The sequence below is a fragment of the Phoxinus phoxinus genome (assembly GCF_949152265.1).
Source record: "Phoxinus phoxinus genome assembly, chromosome: 2".
In the NCBI taxonomy this organism is placed as follows: Eukaryota; Metazoa; Chordata; class Actinopteri; order Cypriniformes; family Leuciscidae; genus Phoxinus; species Phoxinus phoxinus.
Genome location: NC_136877.1, coordinates 16,360,866 through 16,386,628, shown reverse-complemented (window position 1 = coordinate 16,386,628; position 25,763 = coordinate 16,360,866). Strand labels below are relative to the sequence as shown.

At 38.2% G+C, this 25,763-nt stretch overlaps 1 protein-coding gene across 2 annotated transcripts in view; it reads left to right on the top strand.

The window, feature by feature from the left end:
• The window catches only part of larp7 (La ribonucleoprotein 7, transcriptional regulator), a 73,617-nt gene extending 54,375 nt beyond the window's left edge, over window positions 1-19,242 (top strand). Inside the window, exons 11-13 of one of the 2 annotated variants that reach the window (XM_079603614.1) lie at window positions 15,926-16,085; window positions 16,180-16,271; window positions 18,197-19,242. In XM_079603614.1, the coding sequence (XP_079459740.1) occupies window positions 15,926-16,085; window positions 16,180-16,271; window positions 18,197-18,271 (327 nt within the window). In that variant the 3' untranslated portion in view covers window positions 18,272-19,242. Of the gene's footprint in view, window positions 1-15,925; window positions 16,086-16,179; window positions 16,272-18,196 lie in introns of those variants that run through there. The other variant, XM_079603615.1, reaches the window with a different exon arrangement.
• The last annotated feature ends 6,521 nt before the right edge of the window (window positions 19,243-25,763 follow it).

The following is a 25,763-nucleotide window of genomic DNA, read 5'->3' as shown; positions in this document are numbered from 1 at the left end:
AGGCACAGGTGCTTCTGTACCAAAGCAGCAGCAACAACATCATCAAGATCTGCACTTGAAGGGTATGCCTTGTACTTTGCATTTGTATTGGAAGCTAAAGCATCCAAAATATCAGACTTCAGCTTGTAATTGGGGCTCAGAACAGAACCATCAGTGTGATAAGCAAGTTGAGCTATTTGCAGTTGTATCTCGGCATCATGACCCTTGTGAATCATGCAGATCAGTAATAGTTTGGAAGTTTTGAAAGTCATGGTAATTTGTTTCAAAATATTTATAATATAATAGAATGTTTAAGTAATAATATTAGTTAAACAAACTACAATAGTCAACGTTCAAAGTGCTTAAACTCGCGCTAGACCCAAGTTATGGACAGCCTCACGCAGTGGCGGTTCTACATTAAAAATTACAAAAAACAAACAAACACACAAAATCACACATCCTTCATTTCAAAAACACAAGAGGATCCATTTATTTAACCCTTTAGGCGCCAGAGGTTTTTTCCTAAAACGTTCGATTTTGACATCTTAATTTCAAAAGGCTATATCTTAAAAGTGATAAAAGAGAGAGACTCTCTGTAAATTAGAGAAATATTAAGGATGACCCAAAGTTTATGTAGGGATTACATTTTCCCATCTAATTTGCATATTATGACGTCACATGGTGGTAATCCTGGATTATAGAATTTTCATGAAAAGTCACGTTTAAATGATAAAATGCAGCACTTATTTTCCCCCAAAATGTCCCTCACCTTCTGTATGCTATATTGCACAATACTGAATGCTCAGGTAAATAGTAAGTAGTAAACAAACTGTTAATCATTACTAATAAATGGTAGAAACAAACCGAATGAATGTAGCGGTTGGCCTTTTGCTGTAGAGATTTTCCATTTACTACATACAGTAGGCACTCTGATTCCATGTATGGGGCACATATATAATATTCTTATGACGCACAAACACAAGTAGACAAGACCGGTTTAGTTGCCCCGTGTCACACCGCCTCTGCTCCTGCTACGAGCAGCGCGGGCGCGGGCAGATCTGCCTCGCGCGCGCCGAGAACGCACAGCTCGGACTACTGTCATTGTCATTGCGACTCCCCATCCTGCGTCCACGTTGCCCCCTAACTGTCCTATGAATACTTTGACCTCGTCTAACATACCCAGTGGCATTAGTCTCCACCACAATACTGTCGCCGCGATTGCGGAGAGGCACACGGTCAGAAGACAAACTACATGGCTAGCATGGTAAAAAAATCTCCCGCCTCGTTCCCCATAACAATAACACACCTGCTAACTTCGCGATGAAACATTGTTCCCACCACTGACATTGGGCAAAGGACCATCTACATTGGGCAAAGGATTCACCGTTTGTGCTTGGTGTAGGGCTATACTTTCACTTTCAGAATCACCGTCAACTTCTGAAGGCAGATATTCCCCTTCAGAATCAGGGTCCGCGAATAGAAGACCCAACACTTCATTGTGGGTAAGCTTTATTGATGCAATTAGATAATAATAATAATAATAATCTAATGCAAATACTCGCTGACGTTAACAATATTGCTCTGATAAAATGGCTCACTCGCTCCGCTTTTGTATAGCTTTGTATAGCTCCGCTTTTGTTCGCAATGATTCAATGCGCTCTAGCTTGAAGATTTTGTATAAAAGCATGACTTTTTTTGAGTCGGGATGAAGTATAACATGTCTGCCAACTAGTGGAGGTGAGGTCAAACGAAATTTGACACCTTATTTGAAAAAAATTGGCCGTTTTATTCAGTTAATCTTGTCGAGTAAACTCGACCGTGGCGCCTAGAGGGTTAACTATTGCTATATTAATCTAACTTTCAGGGAGGAACCATTAGCTCATTGGTTACTGCCTTGAATTTTATGCATAGCAAACTTTTAGTTATGACTTGTTAAACTATAGTTTGTCACGAAATAGAGTTTTTAAAAATGAAAGTGGCTGAGAGCTACTCATGTAATACAATACTTAAACCTCTTAAATGTCTCATAACTGTCAAATTAACAATTATCCAAACTGTCACCCTTAAATGTCAGAAAAAAGAACAGAATCAAAGATTAATTAATTTTTATAGAAAATTGTACTTTGCATATTACGCTGTAAAAACATAATTGTAGTTTATTTTAGTTGATCATAACTAGAGATGAAATGGCATGAACATTTCATTTCATGATTATAGTGACACAAATGATCACGGTTATCACAGAATCTTGTTCAAAAAAGTACTAATACTACACAATGAAATCAAATCAGTTTTATGTCAAAAACCAGCAAATAACTAATAAAATTAGCATCAATTTGCAATTTTTGTTTACATAAACATTTAAATAATAACATTAAAGATGATGGCCAGATTTGGAGTCTTGCAACATATCTACTAACATGTAGGCTAACGTTACAAGTTTTTATAACAGGTTTTATAAAAAGATAAACCTCACATATTTCGGCCTTTAAATTATTTTTATTTTTAAAAGAAAGAGTCAAAAAGATAAATTACTGACATTTACAATGCACATTAGCTTATCTTTTATTATTAATAGTAAAATTCGGTCCGATTTTCCCGTGGCGTCTGTCGTTGCTATGCAACCATGATCTGCGCTCTCCACAATGACAAAGTTGTTGTAGTAGCTAGCTAATGGATTTCCACTACCGAAAAGCGCTTGCTGTAATTCTCTGCTACAAGATTAATTTACGGAGAAGAGAAAAACACCTGTAATGTTTGGGTGCACCCCCATACTGAAAAGTTTAGATTTTTATATCTCGCTCTCCTTGGAAAAAATGAGCACGTCGCTTCAATTATGAGCACTTCCCGCGCGCCTACATTTAAAATAACGAAATCGAGCGCGCAAAAGATGCGATATGTGAACGGCCCCTTTCATCTTCTCACACAGCTTCTGTTCCCCAACTTCATGGCGCAGAGGATTTTTTTTTATTTTTTTATTTTTTATTTTTTTTAACTGCTCGTGCTATCCCCCATGACATGGAAAAAATGGCTGCCTGGTTCGCCCGTGCCAAAAAATGCTACTGGCCTCACGATCGCTCCTGGCATTGCGTATCTATAGCACTAGTGCTTTTATTTGGCGTGCTCTTTATACGCAAAAGTAATATGTGCATCTTGTATGAAAAATTTACCTGTTGGGTAGATTTGGCTGGCTATGTATATTTCGTATCATATGCACACAAAATGTGTCATTTATGCGTATAAAGAGCACGCAAAGCTCAATCGGTCACTGTCTCTGCTCCCTTTCTGAATTCAGTTTATTCCAGTTAATATAATGTATTCATCATGCTGATAAGATTGTGTAGTCTTAATTTTCTAATGCGTAAAAATCATTAATATAATTCATAAATGGGTTGTTTTATATGTGTAGCCAGAATATGATGTGCAGTTTCCCAAAACACAAAAACCTTTTTATGTTGCCTATTCCTAGAAGTTTCCTGTCAAGTCAAGTCACCTTTATTTATATAGCGCTTTTTACAATACAGATTGTATCAAAGCAGCTTCACAGTGATAACATGAAAATAATACAAAAAAAAAACAATTTCATCATCGTCCACCTTTAAGGCAGATCTATAATATTGTTGAATATTAAATGTCCCCAACAAAGCAAGCCAGAAGGCAAGGCAACAGTGGCAAGGAACCAAAACTCCATCAGGTGACAGAATGGAGAAAAAAACCTTGGGAGAACCCAGGCTCAGTCGGGGGCCAGTTCTCCTCTGGCCAACGAGCGAACAGTGGATGATTATGATTCAGGAGCATTACAGGTCAGAAGTCAGAATGAATCAGAGAAATTGTCCAGTTCCATTTGGTTGAAGTCGGAGTGGAGAGGAGGAGAGACTGGTTGACACTTCAGGTCAGCGGCGTCGTCGTGTCCTGGCGCTGGTCCTTCATCAGATCTGGATACGGCCTGGTTCCGGTGGACAGCGGTAAACCTCGGGATAGACAGAGAGACTAATATTAGTGTAGACGCCATCCTTCTTATGATGTACCAAGTACATCAGGATTTACGGGAAGTGTTCCCGGTCCCGGCTGTTCTAAACTATGCAGCCTAACATTGAATTATAGAAGCCTATAATGTGTTATGTGTATGCTAGGCCGAAGAGATGTGTTTTTAGTCTAGATTTGAACTGACAGAGTGTGTCTGCTTCCCGGACAATGGTAGGAAGACTGTTCCAAAGTTTTGGTGCTAAATAGGAAAAGGATCTACTGCCAGCAGTCGATTTTGATATTCTAGGTATTATTAACTGGCCGGAATTTTGAGATCGCAGTAGACGTGAAGGACTATAATGTGTTAAGAGCTCGCTCAAGTACTGCGGAGCTAAACCATTTAGTGCTTTGTAAGTGATCAGCAATATTTAAAAATTTATACGATGTTTAATAGGTAGCCAATGCAGTGTTGACAGAACTGGGCTAATATGGTAATACTTCCTGGTTCTGGTAAGAACTCGAGCTGCTGCGTTTTGAACTAGCTGTAGTTTGTTTATTAAGCGTGCAGAGCAACCACCCAGTAGAGCATTACAATAATCTAGCCTTGAGGTCATAAACGCATTAACTAATTGTTCTGCATTATTCATTGAGAGCATATGACGGAATTTAGATATATTTTTAAGATGGAAGAAAGCGGTTTTACAGATACTAGACACATGACTTTCAAATGAAAGATTGGTATCAAAGAAGCACACCCATGTTCCTAACCGACGACGAAGACTTAACAGAGCAGCAATCAAGTGTTAGACAGTACTCTAGGTTATTACGTGTGGAAGTTTTTTTACCAATAATTAGAATCTCAGTTTTTTCTGAATTTAGTAGTAGGAAATTACTAGTCATCCAATTTTTTATATCAGCTATGCATTCCGTTAATTTTGTGAATTGGTAGGTTTCGTTAGGTTTTGAAGAAATATACAGCTGAGTATCGTTGGCATAACAGTGAAAGCTAATTCCATGTTTCCTAATGATATTTCCTAATGGTAGCATATACAGAGTGAACAGCAGCGGTCCTAGTACTGAGCCTTGTGGTACGCCATACTGAACTTGTGATTGATAAGACATCTCTTCATTTACTGCTACAAACTAATAACGGTCAGATAAGTATGATTTAAACCATGCTAGTGCAATTCCACTAATGCCAACATAATGTCCGAGTCTATTTAAAAGGATGTTGTGGTCAATGGTGTCAAATGCAACACTAAGATCAAGTAATACTAATAGAGAGACACAACCACGATCGGATAAGAGCAAATCGTTTGTGACTCTAACGAGAGCTGTCTCGGTACTATGGTACAGTCTAAATCCGGACTGAAAATCCTTGCAGATATCATTTATTTCAAGAAAGGAACACAGTTGTGAGGATACTGCTTTTTCTAATATCTTTGACAGAAAAGGCAGATTCGAGATTGGCCTGTAATTGACTAATTTTGTAGGATCAAGTTGTGTTTTTTTAACAAGCGGTTTAATCATAGCTAGCTTAAAGGTTTTTGGTACGTATCCTAGAGACAAAGAGGAATTAATGATATTAAGAAGAGGATCTATGATATCTGGAAGCATCTCTTTCAGCAGCTTAGTCGGTATAGGGTCTAACATACACGTTGTCGATTTAGATGATTTGACGAGTTTGCAAAATTCTTCCTGTCCTATAGCAACGAATGAATCAAATTTTCCCTCAGGGAGACAACAATGCACTTCCTGATGCGATACTGTATTAGACGGTTGCATAGTTATAATTTTGTCCCTGATATTATCGATCTTATAAGTGAAGAAGTTCATAAAGTCATTACTGCTGTGTTGCTTGGAAACTTCTGGGCTTGAAGCTTTCTTTTTCGTTAGTTTAGCCACTGTTTCAAATAAATACCTAGGATTATGTTTATTTTCTTCTAATAGGGTTGAAAAATAAGCAGATCTAGCAGCTTTTAAAGCCTCTCTGTAAGCAATCGAGCTCTTCTTCCATGAAATCCGAAACACCTCTAGTTTTGTTTTCTTCCAGTTGCGCTCCATTTTTCTGGCTGCTCTCTTAAGGGCCCGAGTGTGCTCGTTGTGCCACGGCGTTGGACTATGTTCTTTAATCTTCTTTAAGCGCAGCGGAGCAACTGTGTCTAAAGTGCTGGAAAAGAGAGAGTTAAAAGTTTCTGTTGCAATATCAAGTTCTTCTAAGCTATCCGGGATGCTGAGATGATGAAACTGATTAGGAAGATTATTAATAAAGCAATCTTTAGTGGCAGAAGTGATAGGTCTAACATATTCATATCACAGAGTCGGTTTTGCAGCCTTGGCTAAATGTAATTTACACAAGACTAGATAATGATCTGAGATGTCATCGCTCTGCTGCAGTATTTCAACGGCATCAACATCTATTCCATGTGATAGTAATAGATCTAGAGTATGATTACGGCAATGAGTAGGTCCTGACACGTGTTGTCTAACTCCAATTGAGTTTATAATGTCTTTAAATGCCAATCCCAATGCATCTTTTTCATTATGTGTATATTAAAATCACCAACAATTAGTACTTTATCTGCAGCCAATACTAATTCTGATAGAAAGTCCGCAAATTCTTTGATAAAGTCTGTATGGTGCCCTGGTGGCCTGTATACAGTAGCCAACAGAATTTTCAAACGTGATTTATCGTTTACACTAGATATTTTTACATTAAGCACCAACACTTCAAAATAATTATATTTACAACTAGATTTCTTAGTGGTTTTGAAAATATTACTATAAATTACAGCAACACCTCCTCCTTTGCGTGTCAGACGAGGTTCATGTTTATAACCGTAATCTTGTGGGGTTGACTCATTTAAAGCAATGTAATCGTTTGGTTTTAGCCAGGTTTCTGTCAAACACAGCACATCTAGGTTATAATCTGTAATCATATCATTAACTATTAGCGCTTTTGAAGTAAGAGATTGAATATTCAGCAACCCAAGCTTTATCATTTGCTCATCCGTATTATATCTGTTTTTAATTTGTTGAACATCAATTAAATTTTTAACCTTAGATGGGTTTGAACGTTTTTTGGATTTCCATGTTCGGGGAACAGACACAGTCTCTATATGATGATATCTAGGTGAAAGAGGCTCTATGTGATGGGATTTATCTGACCTTGGTCTGACCTGTAGAAGTTTGAGTGGAAGTTAATTTACTGAATGAGATTAATCTTTTAATAATGTTTTATTTACATAGTTAATTTTACTAGAAATAAATTATTGCTGTTAAATATATTTCCATGTGTCACTCTTCACAGTTCCTGGTAGTTCATACAGTAAATGGCTGATTTGGGTGTTTAACACATTAAACTAATATATAACACAATCACATGCACACACACATTCATACTAGTTGCAGAAAGAAAGAAAGAGTGAGGAAATGAGTTTTAAGAGTGAAGTGATGAAATCCCAATTTTCTATATGCACTTATAAGACATGACCTGAATGAACAATCAATCAATTTAACCCTTCTATCGTTTCTTAGGCGGGTTATTAAATTTATATCAATGCACCAGTTCAGCTAAGAGTCTGGAGGCTACTTGCTTGTCTTTGCGTTCCTTTGGGAATTCCTTTTGTCGGCTTAAAAGGGGGTTTCCCGGGTTCGTTGGCTGGCCGTCTCCTCGTGCCTGGATAGATGTCTTTGGCGGCCAATCAGGTGGTGTGTTGGCGGATGGATGGAAAGTCTTTGAAGTTGGAAGTGGGCTTTGCAGTCGAATCGTTTAAACGAAACTTTACAGCAAAACTTAACTTAGAACCGAGACTCTCATCGGAAAAGAAAAGAAAACTAAGAAAAAGAAAGAAGAGTGAGACGATTAGTTAGATGGCTTGAATGAAGCTGTTTAACCCATTTTCTTCTGATCTTGATTTGGGTTCTTTCGTCCGCTCATCTACATGATTACTTGTCTGTCTGGCGTAAATCTACTCTTCTTCTAAAAACGGTCTTCTTCTCCCCGGAGCTTTATTCGGGTCCTAAGATTTTAACCCTCTGGGGTCTGAGGTGTTTTCTGGGTCCTGGAGGTGTTCTGACATTTTCATGGCTAAAGTCTTATTGCACTGCATTCAGCACAAACTCTGCTACAATAATATGTCAGCAGCATGTATGTAAAAGTGTGTAGTTTTGAGATGATAACATTTATGCATGGTTTGTGAAAATGACGACAAAAAAGTCACTGAAATAAGGTCATGAAACCCAAACTGATTATTTCTTCACAAGACTTTTTTGAGAATTGTATCACGTACAATTAATATTTTATTCCAAAATTAGAACATTTCTGTAAACACAAAAGCAGAACACATTTTTAAATAAAACAGCAGCTTTACACCAACCCCCTGATTGGTTTACAACAATATAACTTAAAATAAATATATATTTTTATAAAACAACTTAAGCATTTTGGTTCACAATCTTTTAAGTCGACTTTTCTTAGCCAAAGTAAAACAGTGTTGGTGTTGGTCATCATAATCATATGAAATAAACAAAATGATATAAAACTTTAATATATTTTGTATTTAATCTTCTAAACAGATTAGAGAATATGTTTCTGTAAACAGAAAAGCCGAACACATTTAAACAGCAGCTTTACCGCCTCTGTCAGCGTCGCCGCTCCCACCACGCGCATCAAGAGCTGAGGGAGCACCAAAAAAATAGCCTGTATACAGTAGCCAGCAAAATTTTCAAACGTGATTTATCGTTTACACTATATATTTTTACATTAAAGGAGAACTCCGGTCAATTTTAACATTGAGCTCAATTTTTAGTACATTTGGAGTGCTGTCAATACAGAGAACAACGACAAAAATCGGTGTTGCCTACACTGTGTTATCCTATTTTTAAAATTTGCACCCTATTGACTTGAATGGGGCCAGTTTTAAACTTAACCAGTTCTTAGTCTTATCATCCTTGATGTGTCATTACAAGTGCCCAGTCATGTTGCTGGATTCCTTCAGAGTGAACACGAGTGAATCTGACTGCAGTAGATGTGAAAGATATGAATAAAAATGATGTTATATCCGCCAGCGCAAATACCTGTATTTAGTTCCTGTTTTCGGTCGAAGTCCAAAGTAGTCGATTGTCGAGTTCACGCGCATAGGTTTAGTTACTATGATCACGCGCGTGAACTCGACAATCGACTACTTTGGACTTCCACCGAAAACAGGAACTAAATACAGGTATTTGCGCTGGCTGAATTAACATCATTTTTATTCATATCTTAGTGAGATATGCAGTCAGATTCACTCGTGTTCACTCTGAAGGAATCACTCAACATGGCTGGGCACTTGTATGACACATCAAGGATGATAAGAGAAATAAAAGCAGGTTTAAAACTTGCCCCATTCAAGTCAATAGGGTGCAAATTTTAAAAATAGGATAACACAGTGTAGGCAACACCGATTTTTGTCGTTGTTCTCTGTATTGACAGCACTCCAAATTTACTAAAAATTGAGCTCAATGTTAAAATTGACCGGAGTTCTCCTTTAAGCACCAACACTTCAAAAGAATTATATTTACAACTAGATTTCTTAGTGGTTTTGAAAATATTACTATAAATTACAGCAACACCTCCTCCTTTGCATTTCAGACGAGGTTCATGTTTATAACCGTAATCTTGTGGGGTTGACTCATTTAAAACAATGTAATCGTTTGGTTTTAGCCAGGTTTCTGTTAAACACAGCACATCTAGGTTATAATCTGTAATCATATCATTAACTAATTAGCGCTTTTGAAGTAAGAGATCGAATATTCAGCAACCCAAGCTTTATCATTTGCTCATTTGTATTATATCTGTTTTTTATTTGTTGAAGATCAATTAAATTTTTAACCTTAGATGGGTTTGAACGTATTTTGGATTTCCAAGTTCGGGGAACAGACACAGTCTCTATATGATGATATCTAGGTGAAAGAGGCTCTATGTGATGTGATTTATCTGACCTTGGTGACGTGAGGCCGCTAGCAGACGGTCGGTTAAGCCAGTCTGTCTGCTTCCTGACCTGAGGCCCAGATTGTCATGTTTTATCTCTAAGACTATGAGCCAAATTACTAGAGAGAAGAGCAGCACCATCCCAGGAGGGATGAATACCATCTCTTTTCAACAGGTCAGGTTTGCCCCAAAAACTTTTCCAATTGTCTATGAATTCTATATTATTTCGTGGACACCATCCAGACAGCCAGCCATTGAGTGAACACAATCTACTAACTATCTCATCACTCCGGCGAACAGGAAGGGGGCCAGAGCAAATTACAGTGCTTGACATCGTACTTGCAAGTTCACACACCTCTTTAATATTAATGTTGGTGATCTCCGACTGGTGGAGTCGAACATCATTAGTGCCGACGTGAATAATAATCTTAGAGAATTTACGTTTAGCATTAGCCAGCACTTTCAAATTTGCTTTGATGTCAGGCGCTCTGGCTCCCGGCAAACATGTGACTATGGTGGCTGGTGTCTCTATTTTCACGTTCCGTGTAATAGAATCGCCAATAACTAGGGCACAATCAGAATAATTCTCAGTGGGTGTTTCACTGAGCGGGGCAAATCGATTTGTTATCGGAACGGAAAAGTGTTTTTTTGATCCGCGACTAGAGCGATCTCTCACTGTCACCCATCTGCCCTGCTGCACGGGCTCTACTTCAGCCGGAACCGACTCATGTAAAGAATTAACTAGGCTAGGCGCATCCAAAATAGTATCTAAAGCTCTAGCACTCTTCTTACTATTCTCGATTAAAGTTTGGATGCGTGTCTCTAGTTCTGAAATCTTCTCCGTCAGCCTGACTGTCTCCTTGCATTTATCACATATAAATCCTATATTGCCGACAGAGAAGGCTATGGTAAACATGTGACATGAAGTGCAGGTGACAATAACAGGAGAAGACATTACTCACCGTGTTTGTTGACTGATTCTTACTCACCTGGGCTTTTAAGAACTCAAAGGCGCGGGCGCGCGAGAGAAAAATAAATAACTGAGCGCACGGGTGGTGTGTTAAAAGGCTAGCGAGTTAGCGTGTTGTGCTGACAATAACGGAAGCTAGCAATGTCAGGTTAATCTGAGATGTTGAGTAAGCTGTATTTAGTAGTATAAACAACTAGAATTTATAATAAATGATGGTTCAAAACAGAAAGAAATACGAAGCTAATACGAGGCTTAGACGCAGCAAACAAACTCACAGCAGCAGCAGTCACAGCGAGGCAGACAGCAAATTGATTGTAAGTGGACACATACAAAAGTAGACAGATTATTTGTTCATATTTATTAAGTCTGCATGACCATATATGACGGAGTATTTTAAGTTTATTTAGCTGGATCTTCTGCATCTTCTCGCCTGAAGCCGAGCTAGGAAATGAAAGGATCTACAATCTTTTTCATCAGAACCCTCACGCCAGGAATCCACAGCATGAATTTTGAAAAGAAATTGACTATTATATATAATTAACGATGTAACTATGTGCTGATAGACATATAAATAACACAATTACAAACAAAAACAGCAGAATAGAGGGCACAAACACAGAACGATGGCCTGCCGACAAACACAGGTGCCATCTAGGATGTCATTGAATAATAGCCATCTCGTGGAGGCTGAGGCTTGGCAGGCTGCTTTGTACAAAACAGCTCAATGAGGAGGCGGTGGGCTGCTTATGTAATGTGAACAAGCGGCCCAGGCAGAAGTACATCGGTCCAGGAAGCATCTACTCAAAATCACTGAAAGAAAAATTGTGATACTCAACGGAATGCTGCAGTAGAGCGGCAATCCAGGCATCATCAGCTGGCGAGTTTATCTCAACAGCGATGGTGTTACGTCCAGAGACGTATTAATTGTCCATTAGATTAATTCATTAAATGGTCCATTAGATCAGTGGTTTCCAACCTTTTTTTGTCTGAGACCCCCTTTTTCCCAAGAAAATATTTTAGGGCCCCCCTTCACATTTAATGATATTATCGCTCTTGTAAGCTTAAATCAAGGATGACAAAATATGTTGTTTTCAAACAAACACTGTTTACTATAACCAGATATGTTTATGCACAAATAATAGCCTATAATATTGAAAATACAATAACAAAAACATCAGTAGGCCCTTTGTAATTTAAAAACGTAAGCCTGTAAATTGGCCCTATTTGAAATGCAATAACAACAATATCAGTAGGCTATCCACACTGGTGTGTAGTAGGGGTGGGCGATAAAATACATATCACAATATTTTTCGATGTCCGGATGATATCGATATTATATCGCGATATGAGAAAAAAAAATTCCACCTTAGTTAAATGACAGGCAAAATATGCATTTAAACCCTATATAACTAGAAAAAGGTGAGGGATTTCATTGGACATAGAAATGAAAACTCTTTTACAATTTCTGGTAAGCTATGGTTTTGTATTGCTTATTATTGCTTGACACAAATTTCACGATTTCAATTCAATTCTTGTGATTTGATAATATTGACTGATTTGGATAAATATTAGGTACACAAGATGGGTGTTAATTTTCACAAGTAAAAAAACCCTCACCTAATGCTGTAAACACAGAGAGCCCTATAACAGCTGGTAGTAGACTATAATTTAAATATAATGCGTTTATTATAGCAACTTTATTTAATGAAGTAAAACAATATATAATAAATGTGTAATATATTGCACATATTTAGCAAAATACTCTATATAGCTGTTTTTTCTAGCCAACTAACGTTCTATATATGGTCATTAAATGGTTTTCCTGAGGTAAATGTTATGTGACAATTGTTCTCCAGCTGTTATTGACAGTCTTACCGTGGTTGAAAAACATTCATATGTGTATGATCGATATTGTATGAGTATGAGGAATATACATTTCGGTAAGTTGTATCTCTCAACATTGTTCATTCGTGTTTATTCACTAGTAGTAGAGATGATCGGTTCACGTGTCGCTTGAACTGATGCGCTATAGGATGTCACGTCACATTTACAAGCGGAATTTTTTTTTTTTTTTTTCGTAATAAAATTGACAGAATCTGAGAGCTGAGACTTTTTATATAATAAGTAACCTGCTCTGTCTTGTCTGTCGGTCTCCGTGTCCTCTTTGCTTAGCGATTTTTCTGTGCGTGAGAAAATGGATGTGTGTGAAACTGTAATGGTGCGTTCACACCGGATGCGAATAGCGCGTCAGGCGCGAGTGATTTCAATGTTAAGTCAATGCAAAGACGCGTTACGCGCGTAACAAATGCCTGCGGCGCGAGGAATGCGTTGGCAGCTCTGTTAAATCTCACGCGTTTGCAAATATGCGTGCTTTCTTGCTGTTGTGTTTAAGGAGGCGGGTTTGTGCTCTATTAACTTGGACTGTTACCATGCTCTCGTTGTTTGATTAATGCCTGTTCATCCCGCGAGTTGGACACAGTAGAGGAGAAGGTTAAACGTTCAGTTCAGCCTCGATTCTGTGTCGTCATTAGTAGTGTTAAAAGTTGTAAAAGAGCTCCAAATTGAACTAAACAATATAACTACAAATTTTGAATTGATGAATATCAACCGGTATTCTTGATATCGCAAAATCCATATCATGGCACAACATAATACCGGTTGTCACGTTCATACCGGTATAGCGCCCACCCCTAGTGTGTAGGTAAAAAAAGAAGAATATAGGCTACTACTAAATGACTGCTGGCTGGGACATCAATACTTGCATGTTATTTGTGAGGCTTTATCAATGTGAGGCTTTATTTTTGACGCTATAGCGAGCGATAATAAACTTGCGTTTATTAACAGAATAATGCGTCTTTCGGAAAAACATTGTAGCCGGATCTACTTCTCTCTGTGTACATCTGTGACGAGTCACGCAGATCCTGGGCTACTCCGCAGCGGCAGCGATCCGAACCAGTGTAAAATAGTCCCAATGTAAACACTTATTATAGGAGTACCAGTGGCTCAGGATAAGACAAAAACACGGATTGGAAAATGGATTCATGATGAACTCGCTCATTATATAAATTTTGAAAATTTTTAACAGAAAAAAGTTAAGGACTTTTATTTCATGCTCATTGCTCAAAACTTTTCAAAATATGACGCGACCCCCCACATAGCTCGCTGAGGCCCCCTTGTGGTCCGCGACATGCCTAACCGATGGGAACCGATGCATTAGATGAGCTGTGTGTTCTTTAATGTGTTTTTGTGCTTTTTCTGTGTTTCTCCCTTTGTTTCTTAACTTTCTACTCTGTAGTATTTAATCATTTATTGTATTGTTTTAAGTGTCTCCAACATTTACCCTTCTTAGTTTAAGTGTGGAGGTTACTTTTATTTACCTTTTTATCAGTTTTTTTGTTTGTTTTATTGTTCTTTCTAGTTTGAGTTACCTTATTGGATGGTTATTTTGTTTCTTTATTTGGAAGCTGTATTTTTGTTGAACTCTGTTTTCTCCTATTTTGGGACCAGGAAGTGAGATCTGGTACGAATCTGTTATTATTTTTCTTTTCTTTGGTAGTTTAGTCAGAAGTTTAAATTCCCCAGTCAGATTGCTTTTTGTTTGTTATTCTGGCCTTGGCCTCTCTTAAAGCCATAGCTTCCTTTTACAGTTTTATTTTTCTATTATACTTTGTCTTCTTCCATTAGCTAAAAAAAAAAAAAAAAACTTTGTTTTAATTTGTTTGCTTGTGGTGCTGTGGCAGAACTCAGATCAGTGCTCTTAAAAAATATTATTATTTTGTTGCGTCCGCCTTGACCACTACCTCATGCTGGATGTGAAAATGGCTTCTTGAAGACAGCTTTCTGAAGGAGAACGTTTCTTAGGCAATGACTGTTCAGTGTCTCTCTTAGGGCTGCAACAACGATAAAATCGATAAAAATCGATTATCAAAATAGTTGGCAACGAATTTCATTATCGATTCGTTGTCGCGCGACGCGGAGATGTAAAAAAAGAAATAAAAAAAATTGTTGAGCGCAGAGCTATGAGGCACCGGACTGGACAAAAGCGAAGCGAACTCCGCGAGCGACACTGCGCTTGACGTGTGTTTGCCCGCGAGTGTGTCTGCACGCGCAAGAGAGACCGAGTGTGTCCGAGAGCGCGCGATATAGAGTGTGTCTGCGCGCGAGTGTGTCTGCGCGCGAGTGTGTCTGCGCGCGAGTGTGTCTGCGCGCGAGAGAGACCGAGTGCATCTGAGAGCGCGCGATAGAGACCGAGTCTCTTCCGAGCAGCACTGAATTTTTCATTCTTTACTCTAAGTCTAAATGACTCAGAGAAACTTCACTATAGCTCGGAAAGGATGAGCTGCAAAATACACACCATACGAGGTGGTCAATCCATTGTATTTTTTTTGTAAGTGTGAGCGTCTGTGAGTGTGAGAATTTGTGCGTGTGTGCGTCTGTGAGTGTAGTGTGGAGAACAAGTTCTGACGTTTAAACAAATCCTGTTAAGTTTTCTGATTTGTATTTTTCTTTATTTTAAAAAAAATAATTGATTGTTCTGACAGCTCAGGTCCCTTAAACAAAAATATACATTTTTTTGTGCACTTTATTTAAAAAAAAAAGTCCTATATATTTGGCAGATGTAAATCACATGCGTATGTTTTTTGTGTTAGTCAATAAAAAAAAAAATACTTTAACAGCTCAGGGATGTTCAAGGAGCAACCTGTTTGTGCACTTTCTGAAGATTTTTTTGCACTGTGAATTTGCACTGTCAGTTCTGTTTTTGAATAAAGGGTTGGAAATGAATGCTGCTTTATTTATATTTTTATCCGATTAATCGAAAAAATTATCGACAGATTAATCGATTATTAAAATAATCGTTAGTTGCAGCCCTAGTCTCTCTATATAGCGGGAAGACCTGCCTCCAGTTCACGCTCTTGAACACCATTTTGGCTATTTGCGCCATTCAATAGGACTTCAGTATTTCTATGAGAAATGAGAATCGAACTCGACAGGGAACAAGTAATGTCATTTTTAAGAGTTGTTTATTTTCATATGTGCAGGATTTGCTGTCTGAGCTGTCTGCTGTGGCTTATGTTGACATTCTTGATGGAGATGCGGAGGGTCATGTTCGCTTCAAGAGCCCTGAAGATGCACAGACAGTCATCACAGCCCAATCAGAATTTCAGAAAAAATACAACTGGAACCTTGAACTTCTCTCAGGTTAGAAGTATTATTTTCTTTAAATGTATTTTAGGTTAAAACTATCATTTTTAAATATGAGGTAATAATAAATTCTTTATTGATGGATAAAAAGGTGATCATGAGCAGAGGTACTGGCAGAAGATTTTGGTGGACCGACAAGCAAAGCTGAACAGTCCTAGAGAAAAAAAGCGTGGAACAGAAAAGGTAACAAACAACTACTACTACTACAGCATTTTACAGTAAAAATAAAGGCACTCGGAGCTAAATGGATTTTAACCCTCTGGGGACCAAGGTGTTTTTGGGGTCCTTGAGATGTTTTGACCTTACCTGATATTTGTATTTTTTTCAGTTGCTTATAAACATATTAATGGCAAAGGTGTAATTACACTATATTTAGCACGAACATGGCTATCATAATATGTGAGCAACATGTATGTACATGTTTGCATTTTTGAGATAATATTATTTATGCGTGGTTATTCAAAAAACTCAAACTTAAATTTTCTGATATAAGACCACAAACGACCAACTTCACATATTCCCACAATACTTTTTGACTAATGGATGTTGTCGGCTAGAGTTTTTACTTCAAAATGATCTGAAAATCATCCGGGCTAATCGTTCACATTAAACAATAGATTGATTGAAATTTTGTAAGACACTTTTTGTTTGGAAAGGCAATATGCAGGTGGGCGTGAATGATCCAACAAGGTCATGAATTATGTCCTCATTCACACCTGAGAGAAGACAAAGACCTGCCAATGCTGCATACTAATGAGCATTTCATTCAGGTGTCACTGAGCCACAAGAAAGAATGCAAAGACAACACACACACACATATATATACATACATATATATATATATATATATATATATATACATATATATATATATACATATATATATATATATTACTACAGAATTGGTTCAGAGTTGGAAACATCTTGAAAAAAAGTGTATTTTTCCACAAACTGTGTATGCTTGCAAATTGTATAATATCCAAGGTAAACATTAGTAATAGTAATTGTGCAGTTAATTCTCATTCGTATTTTCAGAAAGTTTTGGATGTAGGCTATCCTCTCCCCAAATTTGTCACTAATAAAACACAAAAATAATTTAAAGAGAAGGCTTATATTGACCTTTTTAAGATTTTGTTTGCACCTTGTAAATTAGGTTTTGATGTGGCAGTAAACACTTTATAATCTATCCAAAACGAAATGTTGTCTTTCATATTTCGTCTGTAACATATCGTCTTTTATAATATATATTAGGGCGTAAATGTTAATTTGCAGTTTAATATGTTGCTTATACAAAGATATTTTATTTCAATGTATTCAGTTGATTTTATTTCAATGTATTCAGTTGATTTTTTCATCTCAGTACGCAATATAGATAGTTTCATTCACACACAGACATGCGCGAGCTGTAGTAAACAACAACATGCATATGTTCATACGTTCATTCATTCAAACACAGAAACGCGATTCAAATTTAAACAGTCTTTTGCGGTTTACAGACACCATTTCATATCGCGATTAGAACAAAGCACTCACTGATCATCTGCAGCTGGATCCGTTGTTAGGCTACTCCAGCACGTTTGAGGTAAAATTTGAGGTAAAATGTGTTGCTTCAGATCTGCGTTTGATTAGCGCGCGTTCTCCATGGGCGTGTCACATTAGCAGAGTAATGAGCTTGCCAGAACCATAATGAGAACGGCTGATCTCTCGCTCTTTTTATATAGATTGCATAAACAGAGAATATTTGTTTTAGTTTTGAATGAGATCATTTAAAACTACACACTTATATGATTATAGAGATATATAGCTCATGTCTGAGTGAATAGTATTCGCTGAGTTTTGTTTAAGTTTAGAGACGTGCACAAAAGCACAATGTTTTATTTCGATTTTAAGTGAACCCATAAATAAGAAGACATTTAACATTTTATTTTTTCATATTTCTTAAGCCTGTATGACAAAAAATGACGGGAGTATTTTAAGTCCATTTTGCTGCTATGTGAAAAAAAACGAGGAGAACGTGCCGGCGCGTTTTTGGTCCCCAGAGGGTTGTTAAAAAATGAAATTACTGTCTTCTTTCATCAGCATCACATAATATTTGTTGTATTTCACAGCTCATTTCTAAAGCTGAGAAAATCATCATTGCTCGGACCAAGGCAGCTAGCAAGCACATCCGCTTTGATGACTAACAGTATGATCAATAATTCCTTCAACAAAAAAAAAAAATGTAAAAGCTATTTTAAATTACCTTGCCAATAAATTGTAAAATGTTTATGTTATGCTTGGTGTTGATCAGACCTGTTATGTTATTATTAGAATGTTCAGTAATGAATGAGTTTCGTGTTGGAATTTCCTTTCAGAATGAAGATGTCGGTCATATCCACCCTTATTATTTTTATATGCTTGACAGACTCTTTTGTTTTGTTTGCAAGAGACATTTTAAGTTGTTTACATCTCTGGTTTGGAGTATAGTGTAAAGAATGTATGTATGCAAAATGTAGTGTGCCATCTTTTCTGAATGAAACAAACAGGGTTACATACATTTTGATGGCCATTGAAGGCTCCACAGTCAATCAATATAATGTTTGCATATTGGCTTTTTTTATTTTGAATAAAATTTATTTCTGAAAGCATTGGTGTTTTGGAAGAAAGTCAGGACTCAGGAAGCCAGGTTGTCATTGATCCAGTTCCGATTGGGCCCTCCCTTATCACAATAAGCAGAAGTAACGGCCATCCTTATCACCTTCCAGATTGTCACAACCCACCACATCAAGGAACTCCTCGTTTGTACTGACTCAAACTATGCTCGATTCAGCATTTAGCACAAAGAACAAGTTAGTAATGGTGTTTTGTGTTTGCATGTGTGTTTGTTCTCTCCAATGTTGTTTTCGTCAACGATGACGATAACGCAATTATTTCGTTGACGCACTTTTTTTTTTTTGACGATAACGTTACAATGACTAGCCAAAAATGGCTCTAAGGTGACTAAAACATGACGAGACCTTTTCTAGTTTTCGTTGACGAGACGAGATGGAACGAAAATGATTATAAGTCTGACGTTCACAATGCATGTCATTTCTGCCTATAAATACGATAATTTTGACCTCTGTACGATGTACGATCAATAATGAAAAAAATCCCATAATGGTACGATAATTTCAGAATTGCCCGCAAATTAGTTAAAATCTCCCGGAATCTAGATCGAGCGAGCAAGAGCGCTCATGTGTAGCGCGCGCACAGCAGAGAAAGGGAGCGAGAGACCTTGCGTGTGTGTGCTAGTGCGTGTGCCAGGGTTTCCGCGGAGTCATAAAAAGTCATAAAATGTCTTAAATTTAATAATACTAATTTTAGGCCATAAAAGGTCATAAAAACGTCCGGATTTTCCGTACAAGGTCATAAATTACATTTAGCCACGTCTTAAATTGATATGCTCGTTCATTCATTGGTTCTACCATTGCCTTTTCCCCCCGAAAATGCGCTGGCAGCATAATGTTAAATGCGCCAAAAGCGGAACGGAAAAACTAATTTGAACCGCGCGCCACACAGACCATATATCCGCTCGGCTCAAACTCCAAACAGCAGCACAGCGCGAGCTCACTAGAGCTAATGCGTTTACTCTGATCGGTCTCAGTCACGAGATCCAGTGAGAAGCGCTTTGAATTCAGCGAAGAACACAAATGTCTCAGTGATTTAAACCAGTTTAAAGGCAGATGAAGCGGCGCTGACGAACAGGAGAAACACTGAGCGCAGCGATACAGTCAGAAGGCTTTCCCGTCTACAAATTCCCATTATTTACCATGGATTTACTGTAACGTTAGACTATTAATATTAACTGCACCATGTGGGATATACTGAATTGTATTATTAGGCCCAAGCCCTGAAAGGGCGAAGGCCCTATTGTTTTCCTAAGGATTATTATTAGGGCCCAAGCCCTGAAAGGGCGAAGGCCCTATTGTTTTCCTAAGGATTATTAGGGCCCAAGCCTTGAAAAGGCGAAGGCCCTATTGTTTTTCTTAGGATTCTTAGGATCCTTAGGAACATCTCCAAGACGTTACACACCATATGACTAGTAAGTCAAAGTCCAAATCACATTCTTTGCTGTCCCAAATTAATTGATATAAGTACCAGTGTAGAACACTATATAGAAACTGTGTCTATTCCTCGTTTAGTGAGGCCAAACAATAAATCTACTGTAGGATCTAAGAAAAATCTAATTGTGATTAAACCAGAAAATCTCAATATTAGTGAACAAAAACAATTTCTAAAGCTAGGTCTTCTAAACATTAGATCGCTTACACCTAAGGCGGTTATTGTAAATGAAATGGTCACTGATAATAGCTTTGATGTACTCTGCCTTACTGAAACCTGGCTTAAACCAAATGATTATTTCGGTCTTAATGAGTCCACTCCACCAGGATACGGTTATAAGCATGAGCCCCGTCTGATTGGTCGTGGCGGCGGTGTTGCAACAATCTATAGAGATATTCTTAATGTTACTCAGAAAACAGGCCACAGGTTTAATTCGTTTGAAGTACTTGTTCTAAATGTTACGCTCCTAGATGTAAGAAAGAAATCCCTATTATCTCTAGCCTTGGCTACCGTATATAGACCGCCAGGGCCTTACGCTGATTTCCTAAAAGAGTTTGCAGATTTTCTCTCAGATCTATTGGTCAATGCCGATAAGGCAATAATTGTTGGAGATTTCAACATACACGTTGATAACACAAATGATGCGTTAGGAGCTGCGTTTACAGATTTATTAAACTCCTTTGGGGACAAGCAAAACGTTAGTGGTCCCACTCATCGTCTTAATCATACTCTAGATTTAATTATATCATATGGAACCGATCCAACCGATATAGATATTATACCGCAAAGTGATGATATCACTGATCATTACATGGTAACTTGCATACTACGTACGGCTGAAATGTGTCATGTTGCGCCACGTTATCGACCAGGCAGAACAATCCTTCCAACCACTATAGATAGATTCTTGAATAGCTTACCTGATCTATCTCCGCTCCTCAGTGAACCCAAACAAACAGAGGAACTAGAGGAAATGACTAGCAGTATGAGCACCATTTTCTCTAGTACATTAGAAACTGTTGCACCAATTAGATTAAAAAAGGTTAGAGAGAAAACTAAAGCACCATGGTACAACAGTGCTACGCATGTTATCAAGAGAGAAACTCGTAACTTAGAGCGCAAATGGAAACAAACTAATTTAGAGGTCTTTAGAATCGCGTGGAAAGACAGTATGTCACGTTATAAAAAGGCTCTAAAAGCAGCCAGGTCTGAGCATCTACGCAAACTAATAGAAAATAACCAAAACAATCCAAGGTTTTTATTTAACACCGTGGCTAGATTAACAAATAAACAGACATCACCTGAACAAAATATTCCGTTACATTTTAATAGTAATGATTTCATGAATTTCTTCACTGAGAAAATAGAAAGCATCAGAAACACAATTGTAAATGTACAATCTTTGACAGCGTCTTATGATTCAGCCTCAATTATCGCCCCTCAAGAACAACTACAGCGCTTTACAACTATAGGACAGGAAGAGCTAAATAAACTTATCACTGCATCTAAACCAACAACATGTTTATTAGATCCAATACCCACTAAACTACTGAAAGAAGTGTTACCTGTAGTGGAAGAGCCTCTTCTCAATATTATTAACTCGTCTCTATCTTTAGGACATGTTCCAAAAACATTCAAGCTGGCAGTTATAAAACCTCTTATTAAGAAACCACAATTAGATCCAAATAACCTAGCAAATTACAGACCCATTTCAAATCTTCCATTTATGTCTAAAATACTAGAAAAAGTTGTGTCCGCTCAATTGTGCTCTTTCTTGCAAGAAAACGATATCTATGAAAAGTTTCAGTCAGGATTCAGGCCACATCATAGCACAGAAACTGCGCTGGTTAAAATTACAAATGATTTACTTTTAGCTTCTGACCAAGGCTGTATCTCAATACTAGTTTTACTCGATCTTAGTGCTGCGTTTGACACTATAGATCATAAAATACTCTTAGATCGACTTCAAAATTACACTGGTGTTCAGGGACAGGCATTAAGCTGGTTTAGATCGTACCTATCAGACCGTTACCATTTTGTCCATTTAAATGGGGAAAAATCAAAGATAACATCAGTAAATTATGGAGTGCCACAGGGATCTGTATTAGGCCCCCTGCTATTCTCAATTTATATGCTGCCACTTGGTAATATTATAAGAAAACATGGAATAAGTTTCCACTGTTATGCTGATGACACTCAATTATATATTTCATCTAGACCAGATGATAACACTAAATTATCTAAAATGACAGAGTGTGTTAAAGATATAAAATATTGGATGACGTGTAATTTTCTTCTATTAAATTCAGATAAAACGGAGGTATTACTGATTGGTCCAAAAAACTGCCCACAAAACCTCTTACAATACAACCTTAATCTAGATGGACGTCCTGTTACTTTATCCTCTACAGTAAAAGACCTGGGTGTTATACTAGACCGCAACTTGTCTTTTGAAAATCATATTTCAAATGTCACAAGAACAGCCTTTTTCCACCTTAGAAACATTGCTAAGCTACGTAATATGCTATCAGTTTCTGATGCAGAAAAGTTAGTTCATGCATTCATGACCTCGAGACTAGATTACTGTTATGCTCTATTAGCTGGTTGTCCTGCATCCTCAGTAAACAAGCTACAGTTAGTCCAAAATGCAGCTGCTAGAGTTCTTACTAGGTCAAGAAAATATGATCATATAACACCAATTTTATCATCTCTACACTGGTTACCTATTAAGTTCCGTATCAATTACAAAGTATTGTTACTGACCTATAAAGCCCTAAATGGTTTAGCTCCTGTATATTTAAGAGATCTTCTATCGCCATATATTCCATCGCGCTCTTTAAGATCGCTAAATTCGAGGCTTCTGGTCGTACCTAGGATATCTAAGTCCACTAAAGGAGGGAGGGCGTTTTCACATCTAGCTCCTAAACTCTGGAATAGCCTTCCTGATACTGTCCGAGGCTCAGACTCGCTCTCCCAGTTTAAAACTAGATTAAAGACGCATCTCTTTAGCCAAGCATTCACATGATGCATCTCATACCTTTTATACTACAGTTAAATCAGATCAAATGCATTCGTATTAAGAACAGCAGCTACGCTAATTATTTCCCATCTGCCTTTTTTTGTTGTTATCTCGGGACGCCTGTCCCGAGATAACTCAAATAGAGTTTGTCAGCTCCAGTTAGTATCCAGCCTCTCATGGAGACTTCAGATGCCCCAACGCCTGTGATGAGACGACTCGACGCCTGTGAAGAGACGACCCAACGCCGGCGATATGTTATGCCCTAAATTTCATGATTAACTAACTGTATTTTTTTATGTATATTTTTGAAATGCATTTTCTGTAAAGCTGCTTTGAAACAATGTGTATTGTGAAAAGCGCTATACAAATAAACTTGAATTGAATTGAATTGAATTGATTATTTTTTCTTCTTCTTCTTCTTTATTATTATTATTTTACTACCTTTTGGGCACTTTTGGGAGCCTTAACGTGCTCAAAAACTCTTGAAACTTTGCACAAATGTCAGAACCCGCGGCCATTAGGGCCGCGCTGAAGCTGGGACCCGGGCGTGGCAAGGGGGCTCGGCAGCGCCCCCTGGAATGGGATTCAAAAAAATGTCCATATATCAAACACGCTTGCATGTAATAATATGAAACTCGGTACACATATAGATCTCATCGGGCCGAACAACTTTCGTGCTCTAAGTTTTACGCCAGTCCAACAGGAAGTCGGCTATTATGGGCTGTATGGAAACGCATGTTCTGGCATTTGAAACGCTTCTCCCAGAGAATTCATCCGATGACCACGAAACTCGGTGTGCATGAAGTCAAGACATGGAGGATGCTAAATTGCGGACGGATTTTTGATATCTCGAACGGTTTGGCCGTGGCGAGGAAACGAATTTATGATTAAAAAAGGATGCATAAAGTGTGTTATAACTTAGTTATAGTTTTACCTACAGTTACAAAACTCAGCGTGTGTTTTGATCTTATCAAGCCGAACAACTTTCTAATTTACAGTCATTAGCTCCGACCAACAGAAAGTCAGATATTGTGGTTTGAATGTGAATTGTGTCTCTCTCTGTCTCTCTGCCATTCTGTGTGTGTGTGTCTGTCTGTGTGGGGTGGGGAGGGGAGGGGGGGATCTGTGTATGTGTGTGTGTGTGTGTGTGTGTGTGAGGAGGGGGGCTAGTTTAGTTTAACCCTTTCTCTGCTGTGTGCAAAATCTCGGGCACTTTTGGGGCCCTTAACGTGCTCGAAAACTCTTGAAATTTTGCACACAGGTCAGAACCCGCGGCCATCAGGGCCGGGCTGAAGCTGGTACCCGGGCGTGGCAGGGGGGCTCGACAGCGCCCCCTGGAATGGGATTCAAACACTTGTCCATATATCAAACACGCTTGCATGTAATAATATGAAACTCGGTACACATATAGATCTGATCGGGCCGAACAACTTTCGTGCTCTAAGTTTTACGCCAGTCCAACAGGAAGTCGGCTATTATGGGCTGTATGGAAACGCATGTTCTGGCATTTGAAACACTTCTCCCAGAGAATTCATCCGATGACCACGAAACTCGGTGTGCATGAAGTCAAGACATGGAGGATGATAAATTGCGAGGGGATTTTTGATATCTCGAACGGTTTGGCCGTGGCGAGGAAACAAATTTATGGCGAATATTGGAAACAGGAAGTGTGTTATAACATCCTCATACATTAACTGATCTTGATGAAACTTCAGCAGTGTGTTCGCTGTAAGAGGCCGATCACATGGATGTGACTATTGTGAGTCAAAGTTATAGCGCCACCAACTGGCAGCAGGAAGTGTCACTTTCAAAATGCTTTGAAATCACCCTCTTATTTTTACCGATTTGCTTCAAACTTCATCTGTATAATGTAAACCCACGGCAGATGTAGACCTGTGAAAGGATTATTGATATCTTAAATACTGTTGCCATGGCAACGCATCAAACTTTAATATTCTTTTTTAAAGTTTTTGAGACTCTTAGCATACTTGAAATTGCATGAAACTCGACAGACACTTTACATTTATTGCCTAGTACACTTGTGCAAAGTTTCAGAAACGGGCGTGGTAAGGGGCTCAGTAGCGCCACCTTTAGTCAAAAATGGGGTATTAGTTTTACCTACAGTAACAAAAATCGGTATCTATATTTATCTCCACGAGCCGGACAACTTTCTAATTTACAGTCATTAGCTCCAACCAACAGGAAGTCAGATATTTTAGTTTGAATGTGATTTGATGGGAATTTTGCCAGTCTCTCTCAGTGTCTGTGTGTGTGAGAGAGGAGGGGGGCTTTATTTTAACCCTTTCTCTGCTGTGTGGGACTTCTCTGGCACTTTTGGGGCCCTTAACGTGCTCGAAAACTCTTGAAACTTTGCACACAGGTGAGAACCTGCGGCCATCAGGGCCGGCCTGAAGCTGGTACCCGGGCGGGGCAGGGGAGCTCAACAGCGCCCCCTTGAACGTGGTCCGAAAACTTGGTCCATATATCAAAGACGTTTGCATGTAATAATATGAAACTCGGTACACATATAGATTTAATCGGGCCGAACAACTTTCGTGCTCTAAGTTTTACGC